This window comes from Phasianus colchicus, chromosome 5 (genome assembly GCF_987193195.1).
Source record: "Phasianus colchicus chromosome 5, bPhaCol1.hap1.1, whole genome shotgun sequence".
NCBI lineage: Eukaryota > Metazoa > Chordata > Aves > Galliformes > Phasianidae > Phasianus > Phasianus colchicus.
In genome coordinates, this window is record NC_143440.1 from 52,770,145 (window position 1) to 52,787,345 (window position 17,201).

The 17,201-nt window shown below is 39.1% G+C and overlaps 1 protein-coding gene across 2 annotated transcripts; it reads left to right on the forward strand.

The window, feature by feature from the left end:
• The first annotated feature begins 462 nt into the window (after positions 1–462).
• On the forward strand, positions 463–15,200 carry LOC116228802 (inverted formin-2-like). 2 transcript variants are annotated; one of them, XM_090141729.1, is made up of 13 exons: positions 463–616; positions 905–1,412; positions 2,945–3,081; positions 3,547–3,608; positions 4,602–4,704; positions 4,857–4,942; positions 5,941–6,041; positions 6,970–7,040; positions 7,139–7,246; positions 7,845–7,915; positions 9,451–9,571; positions 10,305–10,472; positions 13,623–15,200. In XM_090141729.1, exons 1-13 carry the CDS (start codon positions 584–586, stop codon positions 13,743–13,745), a joined length of 1,692 nt encoding a protein of 563 aa, XP_089997855.1. In that variant the 5' UTR covers positions 463–583; the 3' UTR covers positions 13,746–15,200. The 2 variants fall into 2 exon arrangements, with proteins under 2 accessions (XP_089997855.1, XP_031448765.2); XM_031592905.2 differs by having other exon boundaries at positions 464–616; positions 10,305–10,469; positions 13,623–15,198.
• Positions 15,201–17,201: the final 2,001 nt, after the last annotated feature.

Genomic DNA, 17,201 nt, shown 5'->3' on the forward strand with positions numbered 1-17,201 from the left:
TTCTACCAGCATTGATAGCCACTATGGAAATTAAGAGAGAAATCACAAGGCAACTACAGTTACTTAAGTGTCCCAGGAAGCTATTTAGGCATAAAAGATATAACTGTTTGCAAAAGAAGGAATAATTCAGTCAAGAAAATAAGACCACAAACCAGCAAGTATCTCTGATAACCTTAGCAGGTCCAGTTGCATGTGTAAAAGTAGGCATGCATATAAGTAGAGACTTCTATGTAATCTTTTACAAGAAGCTTTGAGAGAAATTCTACAATTTTAGGGCAAAAATAAAAGCAGTTAAAGGGTAAAATAAGACAATATTATTTACTTTCATGCTTACCAGTCATTTCCCTGGGGGGTCACAACTCTCTAAGCAGTTCAGCTGAGTTCTCCTCAGCTGCAGCTTGTTTAATTTATTAGGCCAATGTTTCTCTCAAAATCCCCACCCTTCTGCAGTCATTCTGAGTTGTGGTAATGTGGTCTCTTAGGAATAAGTGACTGTGTCCCTGCTGTCTGAGAAGTCCCCTGCGTACAGCACAGCACCTGTAGGAAGAATTCATTTCCTTCTTCAAAAGAGGAACCCCACTAGATGGCTGAGCAACAGGGTCAAAAAAGCAACCAGGTAGGGATTTATAGTGCTGATAGTACTTGCTCTTCTTATCTTTCTTTGTCAGAACAAGAAAGTAGAAGGATCAAAAGACCCAAATCAACCTTATACTTAGATGTACTGTCTTGCTACTGGCTCACAGAGCTGAAACAACTGTAAAATGCTACTTGTGATAAAAAAAAATAAATACTATCTATCTTGATTGGAAGTTGAATGCTAATTCTCTGTCTTTCTGTAGGTGTTGCAGCAACCAACAGCTGTGGGGAACCTTGTTAATTCATGCATTTCCTCCTTGTCTCGTAGGGCAGCAATATGGAACCAAGGGACAGCATAAAGAACCTGCTAACAAGCACACAGTGCCTGAATCACCGCAAATCACTACCCAGAAGATCTGTTGAGAAGGTGAACAAATGCATTCAGGTTGACATGGACTTGGAAGTGGAGAATCCTAGTATAGATTTGACTCTTTTTCCAAAAATCAGCCTTTCCAAGAAGCCTCAACAATGTCCAGGGAACGCGTCACCACCCCAGCAAGGTGTCTCATCACCCTCCCAAGGGCAGCCTGCTACACCAGCTCTGTTACCATTGCTTCCACCACCTCCATTCCTTCCCCCTAAGTGTAAGATTCCTCCCCCACCCCTTCTCATGCCTGGCATAAATGCACCATCACTCCCACCTCCCCAGCTGTGCAGTAATCCTGAATGCAGCCATTTCACTTGTGGATACAGCGAGCAGCCGTGCCCTAAGAAGACACCGAAGCTAAGGATGAAGGTGTTTCACTGGCAGAAGCTCCCCTCTGACGTGGTGAGACGTACGTGCCTATTTGTAACCACCAGGCTGATGCTAATGTTGGGAGCTAGGCCTTGGCTCAGCAAGTCAGGTCATACAAGTGGTCCTATTGCTCAACCTCAGTCCTACAAAAAAAAAAAAAAAAAAAAAGCCAGTAATTGCAGATAGGAAAAGCCAAATCCTTTACTGGATTTGGACAAAGTGGGTGAAATAATAGTTTGGGCAAAGCACTGAATTGAGGCTCTGTGGCCACTAAAATGTCTTTTTCTTAATTTCCACAACATCATTAAGTGATGCTGTGAAGTTTAATTAAGGTTTTCAAACTCACTGAATTGCACTAAGTGGAAAGATGCGTGGAAAAGCAATGCTCTAAGATTCTTCGAGCTTTTTTTTCTAACGAACTCCTGGCACACCATCCATGAGCGTTGTTTCACCTGAAGCTTTTACTACTTTTTTGTATTACTTTGTTTTTCCCTTGCACACCCAGAAGATGTATCCTCTAGGAAAACCCTTGTCGATAGGGCTGAGGAGCACCTATTCTCAGGGCAGGATACAGCCTCCAACTTCATTTTGTTCTGACCATAGCTATGCATTTTTTTTATTTTTTATTTTTTTTCCATGAAAAATAACACTAAGGTTTCTGGCTAATGTGATCTGATAAAGGGGTTTGCATGGCCTGTTCCACTTTCAGCATGGAGACTGCAAACTCAGTTTCCAGTAAGGCTGCAGCTTTTAGAACTCATAATATGTCTTATAAGAGTCCTCCATTGTGCCTGTCACAAAGAAAGGGGAAAATCAGAGAGGTAAGAACTTGCTTTTATGATAAAGCATATAAATGCATATGCTGAAAACAGTTTGGGTTCGAGTCTTCTTCCCTAGGTCATGATCCAAATTCAGACTCAACTCTAACATCTTCAGTTACGCTATTGCAATCTCTCCTGAAGAAAAAGGAGGTGAGATCCTTTGTTAAAGATTCCAGTGTTGTAGATAAGTTCATACTTTGAAGTGCTGTGTGTTATTCAGGTGGCTTCTAATGATCCTAGCAATAACACAGGGTTTCAGAGTTTTTATTTTCTGTCCAGAGATACTTAAGTTTATTTAACTGGATGAAACATCCCCCGTGTGGCTCTCACAATTCTGCGTTGTGTAGTCCATCAGTAGTAGTAAAAAGAACTTGAAGCAGCCCATTGATCTGCTGCCTTCATTTTGCTGAATCAGATATGGAGATAGTCTTCCAGATTTAATTATCCTTCAAACATTTGGGAGGCTGTCTTTGGTGTATGCAACTCTTCAATAATTAAAAGTAGACCAGGACTAAGGAGCGTCATAGAATCATCTAGGTTAGAAAAGACCCTCAAGATCACCAAATCCATCCATCAAAATGACCTCCAAAGTCCCATCACATAACTACGTTCCTTAGTGCCACGTCCACTCATCACTTAAATAATTCCATGGTCACATTTAGTTCACTTTCTCTTTTATTTCTACTTATCGCAGTGCCTTGAAAGCACTCCTTTCTTTCTTAATCCATCTTGAAGTGTTGATCTCTTCTAGAAAGCCGCTCCATGTGGGCTGTGGTACCAAATGGCAGCAAGGAGTTTATAGAACCTGATTACACAAGCTTGGAGCTACTTTTCTGCGCCTCACCAACAAAACCAAAGGAGACAAGACCAGCAAAGAAGTCAAAACAGGTACTTGGACTGTTCACTTTTTGTACAGCTTGGCAAATGTGAAAAGCTTATTCACTCTTTATTGTTGGCAATCTTCTATAACAAGGTAGAAAGGCTGAGATATTCTGGTATACTTTGCCTACAGCTGCCTTGAAACAGAAACAGGAGAGATCCAGAATTATATTTGTTACAGTAATTGAGTACACTGCTTACCTTTAGAATGGAAGAACTTGGGAATTAGGAGTGCTAATTCTTAAGAAATGCATTATTCTAGACAGATTTGTTCCCTTCTCTATGCCTCTGCCTCTCTCAAGTGTTATTACATGTACTTTTGTAAATTGTTAGTTTTGTAAATTGTTAGATTAATTAAGAGTGATGATAACATTGCTAGAGAAGAGTGAATCTGGCCCAACAAACAAGAGAAGCTCTAAAATTTCTGTTAAAATTAAGGCAGGTGACTGCATTTTTCTTTTTATGTTTTGGCAGGTCACATTCATTAGTCCAAAGAAAAGTCTCCTCCTGAGTATATTTCTGAAGCAGTTTAAGTGGTAAGGTTGGAGATAAGTGTATTTGTTTGATGAGCGTATGTATGTTTTAGACATTAAATGAAATAAATTTAGCAGGAACATTTTATAACCACTATCTTTTCTTAGCAAGGAGTCAAGATTCCTGACTGAACATTAAAAATTAAGTAACTTGGAAAGAGACATCTTGAGAAGTTCAGGTCCAAAAATCATTCACAATTTTTAGTTGGTTTTTCTATTAATAGAAAAGAGTTTCTATAATTAAGCAAATGGAAATCTTGTAAGTCACAGTCTTCACACTGGAATGAAAAGAAGCAGAAGAAAGGAATCTGTGTTAGTTTCTAGCAAAACAGAATTACTTTCAGATGCCCTGAAATACTGCAGGATGAAGTCCGTGGATGCCTGCCTTTTTGTGCAACAGCCCATGTTAGAAGGCTTTGAAAAGAAATTCATTTGAGAATAAACCACAGTTTGTCTGAAGGATTTTTTCAAATTCTTTTTCCATTACAAATTCTTCTTCCCAGTGGGAAAGAACTGTGAATAACCTAACCCAGTTGCTATTTCTTCTTTTTGCATGATTCCCTGGGTAGTTGTGAAGCTCTCCTGAGGGCACTTAGTGGCCGTGCGTTCAGCAAGCTGAGCCCCATTGTGACGGATGGGGCTGCCCTACAGCCAGAGCTGAGGTCTCCTGAGCCCAAAGCAGAGCAGTCTGGACACATTTCAAAGACATGTGGACTGCCAAAGTTACAGGCAAAGATTTGGAGTAAGGCTCTCTGAGATACTCATAAATATCTCTCAGCAGGAGGAGAGCTATCAGCTTTTAGCCTGGGCTTTGCTGGAAGCAGTGAAGGATTCAAGAGTAAATCTCTCCTCAGTGATGTTGGATGCAGTAAGAGGAGAGCCCTCTGGGTTTGCTGTGTGAAGAGGAACAAAGTTCAGAAAGCACATCTAAATGGTTAGAAAATTTCCTTCAGGCTTCAATGTCTCTTCCGTTCACAGCATCTCTCTTTCTCACAGCTCCAATGAAGAGATTGCTAACATGATTCAGAAAGGGGACAGATCCAGGTTTGATGCTGGGATACTGAAACAGCTACTTAAACTGCTGCCTGAAAGCCATGAGGTATTACAAAGTCTGCTACTGTGACAGAGCTGGGTGTGCTTGGTGCTTGGCTTGAAATATTTTTCACTGATATAGCAAGAAACTATGACTGGATCCTGCAATGGGCATCAGAAATAACTCTATGGGTATTTTGCTGTTTCATTTGTTGCTAGATAAACAAACTGAAATCTTGCAAAGAAGAAAGGTCAGAACTAGCAAATGCAGACCAGTTTTATCTCCATCTCTTGGAAGTTCCTAGGTAAGCAAAATTGCCTTTGTTTTCAATCCTTGAGTTTGACTTGTAAGAATCAACACCTTCATTTCCTGTACTAGAGGGATATTTCTAACAGTCAGTCCTCAAGATAAAGAACCTGACTGCAAATTGAACAGCTAGCTGTAGAAACCTTTCCTTCCCAAAGGCCAAACACATATATTTGGCAAGCCAGTGTTAATAAGCTACTGAGAAAACTTCTGACTGTTGTGCTGTATTGTCTGCAGCTTTGTGTCATGCAGACAGAACCCAGCCACCAGGATCTTACTCACTCCCATCTCAGAGACTCTGATACACAAAAGGGATCCCACAAACTAAGGGGTGAATCACAGCACTGCTGTGCTTTGACCACCTTCCAGGAATTTCCTTTTACGAAGTCAGATGAGATGCATACAGAGAGATCTTTGTGCTCCTCTTAAAAACAGTGTAATTTGTTGTAAATCATAGGAATAGCCTCCATAAATATGAGAAGCTGCCTGTCCCATAGCCTGAGATGCCTTTTTTGAAAATGTAGTGGTTAAAATGTGGCATTTATTTTTCTCAAAGCTACAGCTAGCTTTAAAATTACTTTAGAGAATGTTTTTATGGCTCTTCCACAACATTAATCCATGGCTAGGCATAAATATCATTAAAGGGCATCACTGAAATAGAATCAGAATTTCTATTTTGGAATTAAAAAGGAAGAACAAAAATCCTAGCTAGCACTGCCCAGGAATCATCAAAACTTATTGCCTTGTTATGCAGGGAAACGACTGCCAGATTTCAGCACAACACTGCTTTCTGCAAGAGGCATCTTTGGAAATGCCTCAGTGTTTGGTTTATTTATAATGCAGTTCTGTGAGAAGCATGTTGTGTCAGAACATTAAAGTGAACATAACAATGATGGTACTGCTCTTTGCCTAAAATGGGTTATTCTCTGCTGAATTCAATTAATTAGGTGCATAGTTTTTACTTTTTCTTTTTTTTCCCCTGCTGATCTCTTTTAGCTACCAGTTGCGAATTGAATGTATGCTGATTTGTGAGGAAACACAAATTCTTCTGCAGTGTTTGTGGCCAAAAGCACAAGCCATCAGGACAGCTTGTGAAAGTAAGTGTATCAGAGATGTGCCGATGGCCAGTGCTCAGTCACAGGAAGCTTCTATTTCTAATATTGATGCTATTAGAAATGGCATCAATGATTTTATAGGCTATGATCTAATCAAAATTAACCTTTTAATTGCAGAAAACGTAGTTAACAATCAAAACAATTCAACAGATTCTTCCCCTTAGAGTTCACTCAATAGATGGCAATTTGTGCTGCTCTGCTTTAAGTGGAGCTTCTGTCAACATGAATAAAACACATTGCCTCTTCTCCATCAGTGATCCCTGTACAGAAGAAGGAAATTTCCTATGTGTCAGCGCTAGATTTTGTTTGAATAGAGGTTGAATTTTTGTGCACAGCAATGATTTTTGTTCCTAACAATTAATCTGTCCCTGTTCTCCTTCCATCCATGCTGATTGCATGCTGGTTGACGCATCACAGTCTGTACTGGCTTCCAAAACAAATGTCCCTGATGTTCACCAGTGTTTCAGAAACTCCCTTCACACAAAATTAGCCTTGGTTTTCATTTTAACACAGTATGCCTTAAAGGATGGCACTGAGGCAAAGAAAAAAAATGCTATGATTTTCTTAGTCTAGAATAAATGTACTGAAAATGCAGGCTATCAACTTTTGTCACTTTAAGCAAAGTCGCGTTTAGTGTGTCTCCCTTATAAGCAGCTGCAGTGATGACACATCCATACTTGATGGAAAAACTGGTTTTCCATATACTTGTAGAAAAGAGACTAAAACAGAAACTTTATTCATTCTACTTCCATTAAGTTGAATTACTTCTGTACTGGTTGATTTCCAAATCCATAAAAGAGGATTTGCACAATCTTGGATGAGAATTTTGTTAACTTGCTGTCAAATGTAAGGAAAACCCTGCTTCAGACAGCTCCATTTAATTTACTGAGAATGCTTTCTTATTCCTCAGCACTTCTTACCAGTCACCGACTGCCGATTTTCTGTCAATTGATTCTTAAAATTGGAAACTTTCTAAACTATGTAAGTAGGCTGATTTTTTTTTTTCTTTAATTAATTTCTCTGTTTCCAAATATAGCCTCAAATACAAACACAAGGAACTTTTTTTCTGTATCTTCTAGGGGCACCACACTGGAGATGCTGGAGGTTTTAAAATCAGTGCCTTGCTCAAACTAACAGAAACAAAAGCAAACCAAAGCCACATTACTCTGCTTCACCACATTTTGGAGGTACAACAAAACTGTGAAATAATTTCTGTGTTTGTTACTCTCTACTATTAATTCCCCAGAAGCTAAGGGGCTGTAATTTCAGCAGTACCCACCATAGACATCTGAAGAATGAGCCTCTGTATCTGAAATACAATGAAAGCTTTGCCACCACTCCCTGGGCAAAAATAAAGATAAAACCCATTAGCAGCAGTGTGTAGAAAACGTAGCGTTAGCTTTCTTCCTCAGGTTTGCTTAACATGTCTGCTTTGTGTTTTCTTTCTCTTCTGCAACTGCTCTCTCATGGGGACATGCCTTCCAAATGCATCTGTCAGATGAGGTTAATTTTAGTGTTATGAAGACAAAATCTCAGGTCAGCTTGCGTGCTGTGGCAGCACATGGGATGTAAGCCTGAGCAGTTAAGAGCCTTTTTTTCCTTCTTCTTTCCTCCCTACGGCTGCCAACTGTGACAGAAAGAAATGAACAAGGCTAAAGTTACCCCAGCACTTATAAGGAGAAAAACTGAAGCATTCATTTTTCAATCCAGATATTGTCCAGCTTGAAAGACTTTCCTGCTCTTTGACAAACAGTGAAAGGTAATGATTTTTTACTTCAATTTTAGGAGGTTGAAAAAAACCACAAAGACCTGCTGCAGCTTCCCAGAGATCTTGACTTTGTTTCCAAGGCAGCAGGGTAGGACATTATTTGTTTTTGTCATGTATGAATTGCCTCTTTTAAGCTAACAACAAGCTGAGTCATTTTATGGTGGTGTAATAAGGTCACAGGACTTCTCTGGTGTGTAAGAGCATTTCTCTTCTAAAATCAAATAGTTCTGAGATTTGTAAATCAATGTGGTTACAACTTTTTATGTGGTGCTTGGTGGGATTCTTCTTTTAAATGCTCCACTACTACCTTAGAAATAAAACTAAGTAAATAGTGAACTTGATTTCAAGGATCATATTCTTCTATATATAGTAAAATAAATATTTCCTGAAATTGTTCCATCATACTCTTATGCCAGGCCATAAAGACTATACGTGCAAAGCTGGAATGAAAACAGAATGGGGCAGTTTACTAGCAAGCAGGGACCTCAGGAGCCCCTGAGTTAAATATCAGCACTTCCCTCTAGTACAAGTGGGTGAAAAGAAAAAAAAGACTAGTTTTGGTGAGCCTAATGCCAGCTCAATTTGTTTAGCTCAGAAGAACCACGTGAGGGACATACTGAATTGCACTAATCAAAATACAGACGTATAGCAGCAGGATTTAACAGTTCTAATCTTGTTATGAATTCATAGGAACCTCAAAGTGTTTTAATCTTCCTTGTAACTAGAAGCAAGTGTAACTTGTAAATCTGGGGTGAATTGACATTGTTAAGTAGCTGCTAAATAATAAGTTAAAAGTATTTTGATTTGATGATGCAGTAAGCACTAATACAGGGAATGTCAGGGCTTTTGCTTGTTATCTGCAGAATTTATGTTGGATGTTGTTTTGAAGCACAATTTTTTTTTTCTATGTGCAATAATAGAGGTACTTTTGTTATCTGAATCTAAATCTTGCTGATGCAATAAATGTGCTCTTTTTTGTAAAGTAATTGCTCTTAAATTTAGCCAAACCCACAAGCTTATAAAATTGTTTTATTAGTCAGCCCTGGGAGAGGTGTTTACAGTGCAAATCCTGCATAGGGCTCTTCTATTGCTGTTCATATCTGGATGCACCTTGTTACACAACATCAGGTTTTGGTGAATCAGTGATTTTCTTTTGGCAAATGTGGATATTTGAAGTATAAAACATGTTTGCACTGTAATATGTTTGGTCCTCCACGTGAGGTAAATGAACTTTGAGATAACACTTCAGGCTATAAATAGACGATGGAGAAAAACAGCAAGGAAGGAAAAGAACCATTTAATTATTGACAGTACTAGCACAAGAGTTGAGTGTGTGTTGCCTATGAATAAAAATAGACTGAAAATTTTGGAGGCTTTTGAACAGAGAGATTCTTCCCTGTGCTGTCCCAGGAAATGGTGGGGGTACAAGCACAGCTGCTTTCTCAGATGAGGGTTTGAGCAGCAGAGAAAAGGGCTTATGTGGAGGAAAATTACCTGCATAAGTAGGGTTTGGCTAGACGACTAATCCTACATTCTTTTGCAGAGATGTTTTTATAATCATTTTTAAATGAAAGCAAAAGACTCGCCCCTTTATTTTCATTGTCCCTTTTGTGAGCCTTTCAGGTTTCACTTTGACGCTATGCGGGCTGAAGCAGGTGACAATCTGAAGAAACTGCTGGAAATAGAGAAGCGTTTATTTTTGTCAACAGAGGATTTAAAAATACAGCACACAAAATTTGTTCAAGTAGGTAAAGGGGCACAATGTTCTTTGCATCCTGCTTCCCAATCACTTTCAATCTCTTCTCAAAGGCTCCAAAATTCAGTTTGTGATGGACACAGGGGTCTGTGGGCAGGGGTCCTAACAACCTCCCTCTGCACTGGGGTGGAGGAAGAGTCCTGTTTATTCTCCAATTCTGCAATGTGATACTGTGATAAGGAAACAGCTGAGGAGCAGTTAGCTATGTGTGTGGGCAAAAGAAAGGAAGATGCTAAAAATGAAATGTGTGATCTAACTATAAATATATATAGGACAGTAACATGTTTTGTCTCACTGCTCTTAGGGGAAAAAAAAGAAGTGAGTGAACAGATTTACAGTATGTTTTTATGTGTTTATTTCCAGACGTCCTAGCTTTAAAACTTCTCAAAACAGGCCTAAGTAACTAAAACTAAAAGGGGTAAATTCTGGTTCTGTGTATCCCCAGATAAGTCATCCCAGTTTGTGCCAAATTTTTGCCTGGTTACATAATAAAAGGGGCAGCATACAGTGAGCTTCCTTGGTCCAAATGAAACTGGGGGAAATGCATATGGTTCAGTTAAGAAAATGTGGCATGCTGTGACTGAGTCTTAATTGTCAGGTTTATCAAACCTGCTCTTAACTGGATTGGACTAGATGGTCTTTTCCAATGATTCTGCAATTCTAGGCAGCTCGGAATGTATTACTTTTTAATGTGCATAAACTGTTGCAAACTGTGTCTCAGAGCAGTGTCAGTGCTTCAAAGGACCTGCAGGAGGAGTTGGCCAACATCGAAAAGAAGAAAGAAGAACTAGCTGAGTATCTTTGTGAAGACCGAAAAAAAATGTCCTTGGAAGATGTATTTAACACAATGAAAACCTTCAGGGAACTCTTCCTCAAGGCGTTGCAGGTGGTTTGCATTTGTGACTGTTTAGAAATAGATGGATAACTTTTCTTTGGCAAAGTCTAACTGGATAATATGTTTACATGTTGGTATTTTACTGCATTAGTTCAAACCTACAAGCTTTATGTCCACTACAAAGCTGCAGATTCCCTAAGAGATTGGCACTTCATTGACTTATAAAATCTTGCTCCTTGCATTAAGGGGTAAGAAAACAGCAACTTCACCATAAAGGTTTGCATAACATACTGATTATGCAGTATCTGAATGAATGCACTTTATCTAAGGATTTCTTAATGCCAGATGACAGTGGCTTCATATACATGTTTTACTGACTCCCGCAGAGCCCAAGGATGGAATTGCCTTCAACAAGTATTGCCAAAATAGAGAAACATCTGTTCTGGGCAAAGGCAGGACAAGAGAGAGTGAGATGTGCTTCAGGGCAAATCAAAGCTTCTGGTGAAAGAGAGAGAGAGCTTCTAAGTAGTGTCTGAAGGCAAAGGATGGAGAAGATATCCTTCATGTTTCTACAACCTGCTCCTCCTATGAGTCGTTAGGCTTCAGTTTTGTAAGCAATGCCATCAGCAGGCTCAGAAGCAATGTGATAGTGCCCCAGACAGTCTGGAAATTTATTATTATTATTATTATTTCAAAATAGTGCTTCTTCGTTCCCTGAGGGCTCTTTGTTATCTGTCAGATAACATAAACAGAGCAACACAAAGGAAATTGATAATATGAAACTACTTAATCTCCATTTAGTTAAAGAGGGGGAAAAAAGGTGTTTCAAACATAACTGACACACTGGGAAGGAGCAGGTCTTCACACAGGGCTGAATGTTCCCTACTACTCAGAAGATAAAAGGAGCAGAAGGCAGGAAGAAGGAGACAGGGAGACTGTTTTCATTCTGCTCAAAGATAAAACCCAGAATTGAAGCTACACTGAGAACTGAGTTGTAAAATTGTGGGGAGAACGAAGCAGTTTGATCATGGAGGGCTGGGAGAAACATTTGATTTCTCTTAGCACTTGCAGCTGTTCAAAGAGGGGAGCTCCCTACAAAGAAGCCATTTAATTTCAGGAAAAGGAGAAGAAAAGTTAAACAAAATCTGCTCTAGGAAATACCCAGATCATTACAAAGATTATACCAACAGCTCTGCGTGGGGATAGATTCGGAGTGCTCCCAGATAACCAAGCTGAAACAGCTGCTGCTCAGTAGGGTGTTGGAACAGGATGTGCTTTAGATAGTGTGAGGATATAGAGTTGTCAATGGAGCATCTTCAAATTCAGAGATCAAATATGTATCTGGCATCTCATAAAGTGTAAATCCAAAGGGAAACCCTTTTTATTTAATCTCATCCATACAGCTGTCTTCAGGACAGGATGGAGGAAGGATTGTGAATGTTCATTCCTCTGCCTAAGTGGACTTTCTTGTGTTGAAGTAACACTGTTAACAGCATATTTGTGTCAGATTTCTATGGCTTTGTTTTTAATTTCTCTGCACAACTCAGTTTCGGCTTGCTCAATCCATATTTTTTTCCTAAAGTGTTTTGGTTTGTATTTGGTACAGTGTGTACTGGTCAAATAGCTAGACAATGTATCTACCCCAAACTGATCTCCTTTATTTCTTGTGGTATGTTACACGCAGGCATTCTCCCAGGGCCTGTAGATCTCCAAGTCTCTCAGTCACCATAATATCTCTAAGACATTATGCTAAGGCACAGCAGGAATTTATCAGGCAGGCATGTAGGAGGCATACAAAGATGAAAGGCTTTTACCCTCACCCTAAAACCTCACCAACTGCATCTTTCTTTTGGAAGCACTTTCTCCTCAGGACAAATGTATCTTTTTATTTCTTTGCTGAGAAAGCACTGGTTTTTTTTCTCCTTTTCTAGTCATCCAGAGAAGGTCCCCATAACCTTGAACCTGCGATGTTCCCAACTGGAACACTTCTAGACTAACTGGTCTAAAAGTTTTTTGTGGAAGAAATGATCCCAGCTTCTACCTTCTGTAAAAGATCTAAGGAAATTAAGCGCATTTTCTGGGACTTCTGTCTGGCTCATAGAAATAGTGGCAGGTGATCTGCAGCAATTAACTAAATCTATCAGTACTATGAGAAAAAGTCTTTTCTGCTGCTAAGCTCCCTGCAAAAGAGACCAGATGTGTCTCACTGAGAATCTTATTTGCACCCATCATCATCTTCCAGGACATTAGTAAATTTTGTAATATGATACAGCAGCACAAGTCTCTATGACAACAACCCAACAACTACTGAGATACCTACAACACGTAGGTTAGTTATGGAGCTGGTTGCAACTAAAGCAGGTGAGCAGCCAGGTGGTGAAGGCAGTGTTCTGATGATGATTGTAGTTCTGGCACAAGGATTCCACAAGCATTTAAGTAAATGGCTTTTTGTCATCTTGATGTCCCACTGTAGTTAGTGTAGCTGATCAGAACTATCCTCCCCTGTGATTGTGCTATCTGTCAAAACCCAGAAATACTTCTCCATTGAGTGAAGGTCTTTCTGTACTAGAGGTAAACATTTAACCTTTTTCTTTTCCTACGTTAATTTTATCATCCTGGATCCAAAAGTTCTAAGGAAACCAGAGTACAACCTGTTTGCAACAGGCCCAAAGATTTATACCATCCTGACAGTGGGATGCCTCTCAGTACCAGCCATATGGTTTGGACTCTGCTGCTGTTGCTGAACACCACTGCATAAATACAGTGGGCAAATTTAAAGGGTGCCTGAAGTAAAACTGAATTACTGTTTAGCACGGTTGGAATTTCTGGTAGAAGTCTCTGAGTACAAACAATATAAAACCAAGGTTGCTATGGGATAAATATCTAGAATGCTAATTAAATTAAACAAATGTTGAGTCTTGTGGGCAAAAAGATTCATTGGAAAGAATGTATTTCAGTCTGTATTTGAATTGTTGCAGTTAAAGCTATGAACTCATTTGCTGGCAACAAAAGATGGAGAAGGCATTGACCAAGAAGCTCAGTTGTGTTAATTACCCTCAACCCCAGCAACTGAGCAATGTTACTGTAAGTGTGTATAGGGCATATTTAGAATAGCTTTTAATTGCAAACAGAGTATACTTATTGGCTTTTCCTCTTGTAACCCTTCATATTTAATTTTCTTCTTGTCATTTTATCTCAATGCAGGAAAACCAAGAAAGGAAGGAGCAAGCTGCAAAGTCTGAGAAAAGGAAGAAAGAACTCAAAGTAGAAGACACGAAAAGGCTAAAGGCAGAGCATGGAAAGAACAGTATATTTAGAAAAAAATGATTCTGTTTTTATTAGCCAGATTTTTATTAATTAGAAGCAGATTAGAAGCTTAGCTGTGGGTGATCCAACAGAGTAAGAGTGATGTAGCCATTGTTGATGCTATTGTTAAACAGAAAGTTTAGTAAAACATCAATTTTCAAGGGCTCATGAACGATCAGAAGAAATCATGACAGAAATGCTAGAAAAAATATCATTCCTAATGAGTAAGTTACTCCGTTTTTCTTAAAGTTGAGTAATATACTGGTATTGCTCTGAACAGCTGTTTGAAAGCTTTTAGGGAACACAATGAGGTAGCACAAACTTGAACTTCAAACTGCCACACTGTCACTGAACTAGGCAAGCTGTGCTATGTATTATTGTTACCTCAACCTTCCCTTTTTTCTGACTAAAGTTCTGATTCCTTTAAGTGGTTATGTGTGCACTTTAATTATATGACTTGCTGCAAAACAGCAGTCTGATGTAAATTCAGAAAAGCTTTTGTTGAACTGGGTGTGAGGTATTTCTAGTGTTAATATTAATAGGCATGTATTTTAACATTATATTTTGGTCAATAGTTGACCTGCAGTTTTCTTAAAGATTTCTGCTTGGTATCATTTAGTTGTGATTCTTCATTCTTCAGTGAACTACTGCAAAACTGGCATTAGTAAACTTGAGAGGAGTTCACATAAATATTGCATTGGATGCTCACCCCTTGGAAGACTGTGTTCCTTTCTTCCTGTTGTCTAACTACATGGCCTTCTTTTAGTTCCTCCATCAAAACTACTCATCTTTAGAAATGCATTTGAAAAATACATATAAATACATTGAAAATTGTCGAAAACAATGTTTTCCATATTGTCTTGACAAGCTATACTGCAAATGTTTTATCTACTTTGCATACCTACTGTAAAGCTGCAGATTCAAACAATAAACCTTTTCTGATGTAAATACAGACAAGCAACTTAATATGTGGTAAAACAGAATTACAAAGCAACATTCAGATGTAAGAGTTAAAGGTATGTGCCAACCCTATGAAAAGCAAGAGAACCAGACCAGAATACATTTTCACTACACGGTTTGGATGGAAGTGTCAGTTTTCAGTCTCTTGTGAAAGGTAGATTTATTGAGATATAAATTTATTCAGTATTTGCTTTAAAAAATTGTGCTGAGTACAGGTGACAGCGAGAATCAGGCATTTTTGCAATCTTGTTTTATCTATCAGGATCAGATTGTTTAGCCTATGTATAATTTTATTTTTTTTAAATCACATACTTAGCAAATGAAATAACTGTTTTCTGAAGGAGAGTCTGAAAAGAGAGTAAATTTAGTGAAATAAAAGGCTTGGTACCACGTGAAATAACATGAACCTTTAACTTTGTAGTTATGTCCCTTGTAACCCTGTGCATAAATCTTTGAGGCCCCAATCCCACGCTCTCCTAATCTCTGACCTTAACTCCAGTCACATGCTCTGTTAGTGTCAATGTCTGGTTTATCCAGTTGTCTGAGGATCGTTTCCCTGCAGTTGACAGACATGCCAGGAGAAACACACAGCAGCAAGGTCTCAGTGCAGGCCGTAATCTCGCTCTCTCTATTTCAAAAAGAAGATATGAAAGCAGAAGCAAATGTCATTGATGTATTATTAATAGATTACAAGCAAAGGCTTGCAGCTGCTCAAAAGAGCCAGAAAGCAGTCTGAATAGTTACCAAAATTCCAATGTATGGCACGACTTAGGGAACAAATCTCAGAACTACTTGACTGCATGTATTAAAAATAGCTTTACTTTCTACAGCTTCTGTTGCAGAAGCCTCTGTTGTTGGACACTTACATCCTTCAGAATTGTAACAGATACATGCAAAGACCATTACTCTATATTATTTGCCCATAAAGCACTGGAATTTTTAATTAACCAAGGGGAAAAAAACAGCTGCTTCTCATGCAGGTTTGGGGACACAGCTATTGACCAGAACAAGAAACAGAGCAAAAGCCCTTGGGACCAAAACATGAAAACATGCAGAGAAGGTGAGAATTTATGTATGTAACTGTGACACTGTAACTGCAGCAGAGAGGAAAGTGTTATTAAAAGACAAAAAACAAGTAAGTTTTCATGAATGGTACTGGAGTTTTACAACATAATTATCACCTTTACATATAGAAAGCAATTGCAAATGCAGACCCCGAGCCCAGTGTCTTATGTTCTTATATGCAGGGTTAAATACAAGAGCTTTTCTCTGGCAAACTTCTTATTGTCTTTACTTACACAGGACTTAATTATTTGGCTCTAACAATCTGATATATGATCAAAAGCCATCATCATTAATTGTTCTTGCAATAGTAAAAACATCCACTCTCAGAAGTATTTTTTGAGTGTCTGGGCAAAAGGCTTCAGAAGAGACCTACAGCACTGAGATTCAGCATGTTACTAAAGTTAGTTTAGGGGGTCAGACTGAATCATTTTTGCCAAATCTGTTCTTAAAAGTGCCCAAGGACAAAGGAACTCCACAGTCAAGACAAAGCGCTGCTGTATAAGAGTGTGAATCAGCTCTAGTGTTAGCAGTATTGGAGCAAAGCTGGCCTTTTTCACAGCTTCAAGCTTAATATAGCCTTATATGCCTTAAAATCTGTACATGTTTCTCAGATCAAACAGAACAACAAAAGATACCAGCCCTTTCCATTTCATCCTGTCCATGCAACAACCCTTTACATATTTTGTAGCTGTTATCGCAGCACCTCTGGTCTTTTTTTTCCTAGACTAAACAACCCCAGCCCTTACGATTTTCATCCTACGGCTTGTTTTCCAAAGCTGTGTAATGTACTTGTGAATCTCTTCTTCATTTTCTTCAGCTGAGTCTCCAGCTGGTTGGTTCAGCAGGGCAAAGGACATCTTCCTCTATTTTACAGCTTGTTCTTTCATCTCAGCATGGTGTTTGCCTTCTTTTACAAACACACAATATTTTGACTCCTATGCAGAGAAGCATCCTGGTCTCCAGTGTGATCTTACTGAATCACAGAATTTTAGGGGTTGGAAGGGATCTCTAGAGATCATCGAGTTCAACCCCTGCTAAAGCAGGTTCCCTACAATAGTCGCACAGGTAGGTGTCCAGATGGGTCTTGGGCATCTCCAGAAAAGGAGATCCCACAATCTCTCTGGGCAGCCTGTTCCAGTGCTTCATCAAGCAGACAGCAAAGACGTTCTTTCTTGGGTTATTATGGAACTTCCTGTGTTCTGGTTTCTGCCTGTTGCCCCTTACGCTCTTGCTGCAATCTCACTGCCTCCAGCTTTGTACCATCTGCAGATTCAATAAGTGCACTCTCTATTGCACACTCCAAGTCTTTCATGAAAAGACAGAAGAAAATCTGAACCACATGTAGAGCCTTTGCAATTCGATCTGCACTTGGTCCAGATAAATTATTCACTGCTCTCAAAGTACGGTTCTTCACATGCTTTTGCACCATCATACTGTTTTTATCAGGGCGAG

What these genes read in the sequence shown, in the direction of transcription:
- LOC116228802 (XM_090141729.1), top strand. Translation starts at nt 584, where the DNA reads ATGGCTGAGCAACAGGGTCAAAAAAGCAACCAG. An exon ending in CATCAGGACAGCTTGTGAAA is followed by an intron (nt 6,042 to 6,969) that starts GTAAGTGTATCA and finishes CTTATTCCTCAG; the next exon opens with CACTTCTTACCAGTCACCGA. An exon ending in TGCTTCACCACATTTTGGAG is followed by an intron (nt 7,247 to 7,844) that starts GTACAACAAAAC and finishes CTTCAATTTTAG; the next exon opens with GAGGTTGAAAAAAACCACAA.